Genomic DNA, 12928 nt, shown 5'->3' with positions numbered 1-12928 from the left:
AGATAAAATATCATAGTTTCCTTAATCTTTCTGCACTTCATTGTGTTTTGTTCCTGAAGCTTTTTTTCAGTGTTGTGTGAGGATTTCTGATAAAACTGTTGGGGTTTGGTACCCTAAATTATCTACATGCTTGTGAAACATGTACAGATGCCTGTCTGCATTGTAGAGCTGCATTATAAGGCTCTTTTTTTTTTCTTTTAAATTTTATTTCTGTTTTGCAGGTAGAAAAAATAACTGGCCACCTCTTCCTGAGAATTTTCCAGTAGGTCCTTGTTTCTACCAGGACTTTTCTGTAGATATTCCTGTAGAATTCCAGAAGACAGTAAAGATTATGTACTATTTGTGGATGTGTAAGTACTTTTCTTTTTTTTAACAAACAAAGTGCCTATTTAAACTTGACTGCATATACCTGCTGTTTTGGTGTTTGTACCATCTGTAGTGAGAAATAATTTAAAATCCAAAAGCCATATGTTGAAGTGAATTTTTTTTGTTAGTATCAGTTTTAGAAGTGCTGAAAGGTTTCATAGACAATTCCTTAGAAAAAAAAAAGGAGGGGGATTGTCATAAGGCAGTTTGGTTTCAGCATATTGCAGCTTTCCACATTAATTATCTCTGTCGTTGTGAAATGAGCTTTGACCATTTATTAACCTAGAAATAATTGTACTCTTTTTTACAATCAACTTCTATATTGAGAATATAATTAACAATTAGTTTTAAAAGACTTGTGAGATTTAGAGCTATAATATTTATTTGTTTTAATACACATAGTTTTGTGTAGTTTAATATACTTTTTAGTCTATAGTAGAGATTTAGCAACTTTTTTGTCTATTTAGAAAAAGTGTACAATAAATTATCGCAAGAATCAGTCCATGTTAAAACTACCCTTCAGACACCAAGGATGTTCTGCATCACCTTTGTGGGGTTAATTTCACCCTCATTCAGGTGCTGTGTTTTGACTGGAGAAATGCTGGATGAACTGAATGTACAAATACCTCAACATTTGTTTTTGCTGCCTTGTCCAGTGTGGTGAGAGCCTAATATTTTCTCTGATGAAATTCCAGAGATTTAGATGATGTGATGCCTTTAATATATTTTTAGCTTGCTAAAGGAATGTGAATTTCAGAAGTTCTCTGTGTCTTGTTTACGGCCTCAGATTTAGTTAGCAAAACTCCATTAACCTTTACCTGATCGTCTTGTTAGTGTGATTGAATCACATAATGGAAACATGTGAAGAGGAGAGTCTGCACTGAATGAAGTGAGTTCCACTTCATCATAATCCACAGCTTTCTGTAGTCATTTCACAGTATCACAGTATCATCACATTCTGGGTCATGAATCTTCACAAACAAGCATCTCAACCCAAAGCACAATTTGTGACTAATCATTGTCTTAAATCTGACAGAGATTTACAATTTATATGTAATCTGAGATCAATTACTCAAAAAAATTAGCATAGCTACATTTGCAAAACTGAGTTGTAGAAATGCAGTTTATTTCAAACACTAAGTGAAGATGAAAGTTGGACAGTCACATATTTTTTGTTCTTATGCCAATAAATAAAGGAGGTATTTCAAATCTATAGGAATTGTGCTTATGACAGATTTTCATTTAAGTAGGCGGAAATTTTAACTGAATCCTTTACTCTTCTCCTTTAGTTCTATTAGTCTGTCTTAGGGATTTCTTGGGAAAGGAGGAAAAGGGTATAGGAAAGACATTTCACCTGTAAAGCAAACAAAAAAAGAGGTTGAGTAGAGAATTACATGCCTTAGGGCTGACTGTTGAGTCTATCCTTGTGACTTTCCCAGGATCATATCTGCATGGCTTATTAGAGTGGCTATGTCCTCAGTGGAGGGAAGTATTTCCATAGCAAATGAGCCTGCTTCTGCTTGCTGCTCAACCCTGCATTTTATTTCCTCTTCCAGAACTCCCTAGGAGTTCATACAAATCCCTATGGACTGTATGAACATAAACACATTTGAATAAATCTAGTACTGTATGCTCAGCACTCTGTAGCTTAGGTTAATTTTCCTCTTCTTTTTTAGCAGTCCTAGAAAAAAAAACTTACAGTTTTCTCTGTTTCCGTGGGTAGTAGCCATTCTTATATCCTTATCCTTGATCTTTATGTATCTAAGGAAAATAGTTTACATTTTTCAGATCTACATGCTCATTTTTCACAAGAGAAAATGAGTGAGTCTGCGTCTGCATTCCATGAATTCATCCATATTTTCTCTATTTGCATTAGAAGCCAGAGGGTTTTCCTTTTTGATGTGATGTTATCTTTGCACATTTTAAGTATTTTTAAAACTGTTTCTCCTGGGGAAAGCCTTTTTTTTTTTCCCTGACTGAGTGCTCCCACATTTTTGTGGGCTACAGCGATCAATTAGAAATGGCTTCAGTCAGATGCCAGTGGTGCTTTTCTATTCTGCCCTATCTGTGGTTTGAGGCCGTTGCTGTTTGAGTGAATTGCTGATAGAATGACAGTTTTCCTGGTTCTCTATCACTAAGTACTACTTTTTACATCATAGTGAAATGTCCCAGGCCTCTTCACCTGCACCTATCACTGAAATTTTTTTGGCTCAAAAGCATGTGTTTTTCAGCTTACCTTCCCCACAGGCTGACGGCATGTACAAAAGAATATTTCTTATTTAAAGCTGCAGCACAAAGAGCTGCTCAGTCTCATGGAAGGCTTTTGTGGCATTTGAGTTTCTTACTTTATATAGGTTGTGAATGTTTTCCTTTTCTGTGAACGAGACTTGTAAAGATATTCATAGAGCAAGGCCTGAAACAGTAGATTGCAGTAGGAAAATAAAAAACTAAAGTGTCATCTGTTTAAGAGTCCCGTTGGTCGTGCATGTATCTATGTCTTGATTGACAGCCAGATGAATATGAGTCAGCAGTGTACTCAAGTGGCCAAGAAGGCCAGCAGCATCCTGGCCTGTATCAAGAATAATGCGGTCAGCTCATCTAGAGGTGTGATTTTGCTACTGTGCTCAGCAGTGGTGACGCCACACCTTGAGTACTGTAGTCACTTTTGGGGCCCTCACTACAAGAAGGACATTGAGGTGCGAGAGTGTGTCCGAAGAAGACCAGCAAAGCTGTTGAAGGGCCTTGAACACAAGTCTTATGAATAACAGCTGAGGGAACTGGAGTTGTTTAGTCCTCAGAAGAGGAGGCTGAGGGGAGAGACCTCATCACCCTCTGTGACTATCTCTAGGGTAACTTGGAGCAAAGTGGGGGTTGGTCTCTTCTCATGCGCAGTAAGTGACAAGACAAAAGAAAATGGACTCAAGTGCCAAGCGAGGTTCAGGATGGATATTAGTAAATATTTCTTCACGGAAGGGGCTGTGAGGCATTGGAACAGGCTGCTCAGTGAAGTAGTGGAGTCACTGTCCCTGGAGGTATTTAAAAGACACATGAATGTGATATAGTGGTAGAGGCCTAGCAGTAGTGGAGGGATTGCAAGCTCTAGGCAAGTGAATGACTTGATGAACTCAAAAGTCTCATCCAACCTGGACAGTTCTTTAGTTCTGTCTGTGTTGATGTTTGTTCTGCCTGCAACTGTGGACCCATCATATACTCCCTACAAGCCTGTTCTAGAGTATTGTTGTCTCTTATCATTAGAAGATGTTTCTCAGTATGTAATTTAATTTCTCTTTCTGTGTTTAATCTTCCCTGTTCTGTTCACTCTTGTTATGGAGAACACATTTATCCCCCTAGCTCATATGCGTTTGGCTAAATTAACATTGCTTACTCAGCCATTCTTTGTAGTTTGTGTCTTCTAGAGGTCTGATCGGTTGCTGGCTTACAGATTTGCAGCTTGGTCCACCCCATATTATGTTTATTTTGGTGTGTAGCCACAAGAATTTTACAACGTGGACTGTGTCAGATACTTACCTGGAATTCTAATGTACTGTGTAGAGAAAAAAAATCACCTTCACATATTTAATAGCATGTGATTATGTGGTGTGCTGCTCTAAGCTTGTAAAACCTGAAAGAGAAGAACGGGCAAGGAACAGGAGCCAAAATTACACCTGAACATCTTCTGTGCGTAAGGATTGAGTGTGATCAAGCGTCACTAGCCTTCTTCTCACTTGTTAGCTGCCTGTGGGTTTCAAACCCACTGTTGTGTAGCCACCCTATTTCCCTCAAGGCAGTCCAGCTAATTGCTGGGAAGAAGTGATTTCTTTGCCATGTGTTCTTCTCAAGATTCAGGTTTCCCAAGAATAGCATCACTAAACGTTACTGAAATGAAATGTGTCACAACAATTTCATTTCATACAGTCCCATGCGGAACTTCAAAATAATAATCTCAATAATGTAGATGTGAAATAGCCTTAGTGCAGTTTATCTTTATCTGTGATTCAGTTTCAGGCATTAATGGATGATGGAATGTAGTTAAGACAAGGAATATATATCTCTGAGTAGAACTCTTCTTTACAAGACAGTTTGCACAAATAAAAATGAGTAAACTGATGTAATTTCCCATTGTTCTCTCTTAAAATGAATTGCATGTTCATTTTCCCACCCTTTTGTCTATTTTGACATCAGCTGCTCCCACAACTAGATCAGTTTTGCACTGAGAAGTCTTGGTGTAGCTCTGAAATTATTGACATATATACATATTGCAGACTTCTGCCCAAGCTGTAGGTCATTTCAGCCCTCAGGTGGTCATTGTCTTCTAATAACTCTTATCATGGTTTAATTTGCTGAGCCAAGTTGGTGGAGAACACTTAAAACTATTATCCTGACTATAACAGCAGCTGTCTGTTCATACAACAGCAAATCTGACCTAGGTCATTTAGTGAAGATGTTGACTCAGAGAACAAATGCCTTTCTGAACCTTGCAGCAGGCAGAATGAAGGGCCAGTAGCGAGAAAGAGGAAATGTCACTGAAGTCTTGTCTTCATCCATTGCTTGCCAACACTTTCAACAGCTAAGATTCTGTGGCAGTAGTGAAGAGATCTCTGCTTCTGGTTTTATTGTGCTGATAATTACTAGTAGTGGGAGCAATGTTTCAACTGTGTTCTGCAGTGATGGCATTCCTTAAAAACTGTATTTTTATTACAATCATGAAAAAAAAAAATCAGTAATTATGGGAAGTTCACATTCCACCAGAATGTGGGCATTACAGGTATCTTCCTGTTTCCAGTATTGACTAGGGGAAAAAAAAGAATCCCCCTTGGTAAGCTTTCATGTATTTATCAAAGGAAGGCAGGAATTTGGATATTTCTCCTTTGCTGTGCTTTGTGAAACACACACAAAAGTTCTGAAATGAGCTGCTTTGCTGACCCCTTCAAACAGTCCTAAGATGAACAGATGCGTTGAATACCTTTCATTTTAGAAATTCTGGTGACTTCTGGGAGAAAATTTGCCTGAGGGAAGTGTTTTGCATTTCATCATCCCTTCTTCTCGTGCAGTGGTGTAGGCATTTTTCTTTTAAGATCTTTTTCCCACTAAATTGATTTAGGACTTAAATACTAGTTAAGAGGGCATCAAGGAGTTTGTGAAGTCTTTGCTTTTTTCTGAATCTTTATTGTCTTGATGGTTATGTTCACCTCACCTTACAGTAGAATGACAAAAGGTTTACCTGCTACAAGAAGCAATTTCTGCAGCCCTAAATGTCCTGGTCCATAAGGACAGAAACTGCCTTCTGAGGTAGTAAAATCTTTCCTCCATGTCTGTTAATTGCTGAATAAAAATAGAAAGCAATTTTTGTCTTTAAAGTCTGGCAGACCTAACTTCTGTGCCAGATAGCATAAAGGTAGTAGTTGTAACGATTCTTAATACTGCTCTATCTTTCTGGGTTCTAAGAACTAAATATATTTGAAATGAACTGTGATGTCATAATGCCAATGCATTTTCTTCAGTAGAAATTAAAATGTTCACTTGTCAAAGTGTCTGCCAATGGGAAAATTCTTGTTTTGAGCTAAGAATGGAGCACCAAAAAGGCAGAGGTTTAAAGTGAATGCTCTAAGAAGAAATATTCAAATATGCAGTAGGTATTAATGCATTCAGAACAGCTGCTTACAGTTTTGTTTTACTGAAAAACATCTTTTCTACCTGGGGTTCGTGTACTTTATTACATGGGAAACAACTTTTGACTGAAAGGTTTTTTTTTAGAAATGTTTGTTTTCAAACTAAAGTGTGAACAGTGCTAAATTTATGATGTATTTCATATAATTTATAAGCTTTCTCTCAAAAAAACATTTAGCAGTCTGATAAATATGTGTATCCAGGTATTGCTACAGTAAAAATATCAATTATTGCGGCTGAATAAACATATTTTAAAATAAGTTTGAAAAGGTATTTTTACAAGACTGTACTTTTATGATACTATATGCTTTACAGTTCATATTGAATTTTTCATCTTCAGTACTTTCACTTCTGAATACTTCTGAATACAGCATTAACCTGGCAGTCAGAAAACTGGATGAAAATCAGCTTACTGCTGATGATATTGAGAAACTAATGATTTGTTGTCAGCATTCTGTTGTGTTCTTTAAAAATGCTCAATAATTTGGGTATTACTTTAACAGTTTAAATAATTTATTGTATAAACATAACTTAATCAAGCTTGTTTTTGCTTCTACAGTCCATACAGTGACACTCTTTCTTAATATCTTTGGATGTTTGGCCTGGTTTTATGTTGATGCCACAAGAGGAGTTGATTTTGGATTGAGTATTCTCTGGTTCTTGCTTTTTACCCCTTGTTCCTTTGTCTGCTGGTACAGACCACTTTATGGAGCTTTCAGGTAAAACCTTGACTTAGGATATTTGAAAACTTGTTGAAATGCATTAACATTCCAGAATTTGCTTGTTTATCATGATGGCTTTCATTTATCATTAATATGCTTTCATTAGGAACAAATAGTCTGTTTGCCATTAATTAAGCTATTGTACTTGAAAGATACCTAGCAATAGTTTGGAGTATTGTGAAATACGCTGTAAAGAGTATTTATAGTTCCTAGCATTGACCAAATGGTTGTAGGAAATACTTAACTTTGTATGGGGTTGATAACAATTTTAGGGAGGGTTCTCCTTAAACCTTTATCACACCAAGAATTTGAGTAGATTAATAGTTAATCGTGTCTTAAATGTTTGGCTTCCAGAATGAATTTGGTAAATCTCTACACTTAAAAATCTTATATTGTTAAGTGACCTGCAGTGTCTGTGATTGAAGTAGACTAAGAGTAAAGCAGGTATACAATAATTAAACTCCAGTATTTTCCCTAGCTTTTAGCAGTCACAGTATCACAGTATCACAGTATCACCAAGGTTGGAAGAGACCTCACAGATCATCAAGTCCAACCCTTTACCACAGTGCCCAAGGCCAGACCATGGCACCAAGTGCCACATCCAACCCTGCCTTGAACTGCCCCAGGGACGACGACTCCACCACCTCCCCGGGCAGCCCATTCCAGTGTCCAATGACTCTCTCAGTGAAGAACTTTCTCCTCACCTCAAGCCTAAATCTCCCCTTGGCGCAGCCTGAGGCTGTATCCTCTCGTTCTGGTGCTGGCCACCTGAGAGAAGAGAGCAACCTCCCCCTGGCCACAACCACCCCTCAGGTAGTTGTAGACAGCAATAAGGTCACCCCTGAGCCTCCTCTTCTCCAGGCTAACCACCCCCAGCTCCCTCAGCCTCTCCTCGTAGGGCTGTGCTCAAGGCCTCTCACCAGCCTCGTCGCCCTTCTCTGGACACGCTCGAGCATCTCAGTGTCCTTCCTAAACTGGGGGGCCCAGAACTGAACGCAGTACTCGAGGTGTGGTCTGACCAGTGCAGAGTCCAGGGGCAGAATGACCTCCCTGCTCCTGATGACCACACCATTCCTGATGCAGGCCAGGATGCCACTGGCTCTCTTGGCCACCTGGGCACACTGCTGGCTCATGTTCAGGCGGGTATCAATCAGTACCCCCAGATCCCTCTCTGTCTGGCTGCTCTCCAGCCACTCCGACCCCAGCCTGTATCTCTGCATGGGGTTGTTGTGGCCAAAGTGCAGCACCCTGCACTTTGAGCTATTGCAGACTTCACACAAGTGTGGTAGCTTTGTGTTTAAGAATAGAATTGCATGCAAAATTGAACTTTTTGTTTCCTTTTTCTGGTGAAAATTGGAGTATTCAGCCTGTGGTCTTACTGGGAATCAGCCTGAATTTATTTACATGGAAATTTTTCAGCATACTGTCATTTAAAATGCACTGATCCTTGTAGAGAGAGGTTGATACCCATAAATTGCATTTAAGTGTGACCTTTAGACTAAATGAGATGCTTCTTTTTGCTGACTAAGGAGGTATTGCTGTACCCACACGTCTTTGAGGAATCATATAGATAAACTTGCATGTAAATGCATAGCTTTTCTTAGTGATTAATGATTGTTTGGAAAAGAAATTCTATTGCTTGCATACTCATCTTTTGGTCAGTTGCTTAGCTGAAAATGCAGTAGTTACTGAACTGATGAATGAATAAACAGAAATGTAGAAACTCTCCTCTGCAGCAGGAGCTGTTGATGGCAAAATCTGATTTTGTGACTTAAATGATTTCTGCTTTCTTAAGAAGCCTAGTAGCAAGCGTATCATACCACCATTACCTTTGATAGTGCTAAGTTGAGGTAATTGTTTGGACTAGTTTGGTGTTTGGTTTTGTTTTTTTCTGTACTTCCAGCCTTTGTCAGAATGGAATTTTAGTAATTTAAACAGCAAACCTTTTTTGTATGTTTTATGTCTGAGCAGCAGCTACTTCGGTATTGTAGTCTGCACTATATTTCAGGAATTCCATAATAGATTTTATTTCTTTTTTACAAGTAAAATATTTTCTTTTCATCCTGTCAGGACTGTGAATGCTAGTCTGAAAGTGAAGTGCAATTCTATTCTCCATGCATTGTAAAAAATCTCCTATGTTTAGTCTGAGAGAACTTTGCTGTGTGCTGAACAGAACACTAAGGAATAGCAGTACCTTTTCTTACTATTTTTACCTCTGGTGCAGGTGGCAAAGGTGTCATCTTAAGAAGGGGTAGTTTGTATAAATAAGTGCTACAGACACACAGAATAGGTCAAGAACTGTCTGGAAGGCCAGGCCCAGAGAGTGGTGGTGAATGGTGCCACATCCAGTTGGCAGCCAGTCACTAGTAGTGTTCCCCAGGGATCAGACCTGGGCCCAGTCCTGTTGAGTATCTTTACTGATGATCTGGACAAGGGGTTTGAGTCCAGCATCAGTAAGTTTGCAGATGACACCAAGCTAGGAGCAGGTGTTGATCAGTTGGAAGGTAGTAGAGCCCTGCAGAGGGACCTGGACAGGCTGGATGGGTGGGCAGAGGCCAATGGGATGAGATTTAACAAGGCCAAGTGCAGGGTTCTGCACTTTGGCCACAAGAACCCCAAGCAGCACTACAGGCTGGGGACTGAGTGGCTGGAGAGCAGCCAGGCAGAAAGGGACCTGGGCGTACTGGTAGATAGTAGGCTGAAGATGAGCCAGCAGTGTGCCCCAGTGGCCAAGAGAGCCAGTTGCATCCTGGCCTGTATCAGGAACAGTGTGGCCAGTAGGATGAGGGAGGTTATTCTGGCCCTGTACTCAGCACTGGTCAGGCCACCCCTTGAGTGCTGTGTCCAGTTCTGGGCTCCTCAATTCAAGAGAGATGTTGAGGTGCTGGAATGTGTCCAGAGAAGGGCAACAAAGCTGGTGAGGGGCCTGGAACACAAATCCTATGAGGAGAGGCTGAGGGAGCTGGGGTTATTTAGCCTGGAGAAGAGGAGACTCAGGGGTGACGTCATTGCTGTCTACAACTACCTGAAAGGAGGTTTTAGCCAGGTGGGGGTTGCTATCTTGTGCCAGGCAACCAGCAATAGAACAAGGGGACACAGTCTCAGGTTGTGCCAGGGCAGGTTTAAGATGGATGTTAGGAAGAAGCTCCTCACAGAGTGTGATTTGCTGTTGGAATGGACTGGCTGGGGAGATGGTGGAGTCACCATCCCTTGAGGTGTTTAAGAAGAGACTGGATGTGGCACTTGGTGCCATGGTTCAGTTGATTTGATGGTGTTGGGTGATAGGTTGGACTTGGTGTTCTCGAAGGTCTTTTCTAACCTGGTTGTTTCTATGATAATCGCAGATACTTCACATTGCTGTCAATAAATGAAAGCACTTTTCTGCTAGTTACTGCACAGAATTTTTTTACGTTGGTACTTAATTGCAAGAAGTTACCAATTTCCTGTCTGCTTTAATCTTTTCCCCCCCTCCTCTTTCAGGAGTGACAGTTCATTCAGGTTCTTTGTGTTCTTCTTTGTATATATCTGTCAATTTGCTGTACACGTCCTTCAAGCTGCAGGATTTCAACGATGGGGAAACTGGTGAGTAGTGAGTATTTTGTTTGCTTAGATATAGAAAGACATATTTAAAAAACATATAAAAAATGTGCACACATATTTGAGAGAGCAGCTGCAGTACAATCTGCATGGATGTTTTTTTAGAAAAACACCTTGTGTCTACTGAATTGTTATATTTAGCACTCAGAAATAAAAAAAATGGAGTGTTTTTTACTTGGGAAATTGGATGAAACATGCCCTGAGAAGTGTGAATTACTTCTCTCGCTCAGCTGGCCAAAATTTTATCCTTCAGTGTAAGCCACTTTGAATTACTTCCTCTATTGTAGTGGTGTATACAGATCCATTTGCTTTATATTTCTCTGTAAGATAAAAACATGAGCAAAGCTCAGAGAAAATGAAAATATTTTTGATAGTGATGATACATTGTTTATGTGCTATCTTGTATCACAAGTTACTTCTAGTGATACTTACTTACCACTTAAGAACGACATTAATGGCTGAAATCTGCAAAATGAGTCAACAGTGTATTTAGGGGAGTATAGTGGTACACCTTTGATATTATTTGAAAAACTCATTTGACCAAGTCACTTTCTTCTGCTGTAGTAGTTAATCTTTCTCTTTAATACTTGTAGGTGTAGAAAGTTTTACACAAAACCTTCTTCTTTATGCTCTTTTATTTGAGTCTTTGGAGTCTCACATGTAGATTTTACAAGGAAAGTCTATGGAGAATTGGTCACTGTCCTTGGGGAAAGAAATGTGCACTTGCTGACTAACTAAAAGCATGGTGGTGGTAGACAGGGTATCATGGAGAGCTGTGACTGGCCGTACTGTAGCTGTGTAGTGACACCTCTGTATCGCTACCTTTTGCTGCTGACCTTCACAAAACAAACAGCACTGCCTCAGAACCGAACTGTAACGAAAGATCCTGGTTTATTGATTTTGCTCTTGGATGTGCTGTTTTGCTTTTTTTTTCATAGATACACTGACTGACATTAACAAAATAGAGAGTATTTTAGAAGGCCAGCTCTCCAAAATCATGGAATGTGTGCAAGATAGCTGTGGAAGGGCTGCAAAAATTGGCCAGGTCATTAGAAAATGCTAATTAACAGGTTTTTGGTAGAATGCAGCTGGATATAGGGGACAGGAAAGCAATTTCAAGTAGGCGGAGGAAAAGATTATTTTATTTTCTTTTTTTTCCCTGATTTCTCTTTTATTTTTTCTTTTTATTTTTTGACTGTGGAAGAATCTTTTCTGCCTTGTTTTATTTTTCTGAGGGCAACCTGCCTTGTTTTATTTTTCTTAGGGCAACCTGCTTTTTGTGGTTTCACATTTGATACAGTGTTTTTCTGTTGATTCCGTTTTGAAGAATGGGGAAAAGTTTGAAGTAGAAACTGATACAGCAGCCTTTTCTGTTAGGTAATCTGATGCTATCTACTTCACAAAATGATCATACTGACTGCAACTGAGAAGCCACTGTGTGTATACAATGATAGGAGTCTCCACACACAGATATTTTGTGTGTGACATGGTTTCATTCTGTGTTTCAGGAAGTTAAAAGCTATCTTTTTAGGGACATGTTCATGAAAACATGCAGGCTTTAATCAGCCTGAAATGACAGTATGAAAAAAAACCTAAACCAGAAAAGCTGATGAGAAGGTCTCTGATTTATTCACAATTCTGCTCAAGGATAATCATCTCTGCTCCAATTTTTCACATAGCTCTACTGCAGGCACTCAGAAAAATGGAAACTAAGCATTAAAAGCTAATTGTAGAGGTAAAATACACTTTTGTATAACTCCCATGACTTTTCCTTCAAATATATTCAAAGACAGTCAGAAACAGCAGGTTATAATGCTTCCCTTGATGTGGATACATGCAGCTAAATGGTTCATGTGCCCTACTAATAAAGTTTTTCTTTTCTTTTTCCTTCAGTGGGTGGATTTCATCCCTTACTGGTCTTAATAAGAGTATTCCTGTAGGCATTATGATGATAATCATAGCTGCACTTTTCACAGCATCTGCTGTTATCTCATTAGTTATGTTTAAAAAGGTAAGTTGTATGTTATTCTCTCTCTTTTGTTTTCTGTGTTTGCTCTAACTTTTGCTTTCCTACTTAAGAGACATGCTCTCCTGCAAAGTGATGGGGATCAAATTATATTCCTGGGAGTGTGCCTTACCTATTAACCACTTTTTTGTTTATACCACTATGGGTTTTGTAGCTAGTATTTGTACAACACACGCTGTCTCTCCCATTTCTCCCAAAGAAATTGGTAGGTGAGTCCACAAGGAAAGAGTATGTGCATGCACTAGACACAATGATTGAACCTGTAAAGTCCAGGATGTAATTTTCACAGCTGTGTTGATTCATCAGGCTGAGTGAAGTGTAGTTCAAATGATCGCTGAGTTTCAGCTCTTACCATTCCCGTTATCATTCCCATTAAAAACCAATAGAAGGAGATGCCTGACATCTCAGAAAAGGAGTTTTACTGTTATTTATCTGGTTCAGTTGTTTTTAACATTTTTTTGGTGAATGATTATGTAGCATGAAAGCTCAAAGAAAAAAGCCTTTTCCCCTTGGCTCCTCTTGGTGAATTTCCATCCAGAAGATGGAAGTT

At 39.2% G+C, this 12928-nt stretch overlaps 1 protein-coding gene across 1 annotated transcript in view; it reads left to right on the top strand.

Moving 5' to 3' along the window:
• The window catches only part of SCAMP1 (secretory carrier membrane protein 1), a 58022-nt gene that overhangs the window by 41100 nt on the left and 3994 nt on the right, over window positions 1–12928 (top strand). The window contains exons 5-8 of the mRNA XM_064176838.1: window positions 222–350; window positions 6593–6752; window positions 10236–10337; window positions 12246–12363. Coding sequence (XP_064032908.1) covers window positions 222–350; window positions 6593–6752; window positions 10236–10337; window positions 12246–12363 — 509 coding nt within the window. The remainder of the gene's footprint in view (window positions 1–221; window positions 351–6592; window positions 6753–10235; window positions 10338–12245; window positions 12364–12928) is intronic.

The sequence above is a fragment of the Pogoniulus pusillus genome, chromosome Z, assembly GCF_015220805.1.
Source record: "Pogoniulus pusillus isolate bPogPus1 chromosome Z, bPogPus1.pri, whole genome shotgun sequence".
In the NCBI taxonomy this organism is placed as follows: domain Eukaryota; kingdom Metazoa; phylum Chordata; class Aves; order Piciformes; family Lybiidae; genus Pogoniulus; species Pogoniulus pusillus.
The sequence above is the reverse complement of the archived record's forward strand: the minus strand, read 5'-3'. Positions and strand labels throughout refer to the sequence as shown.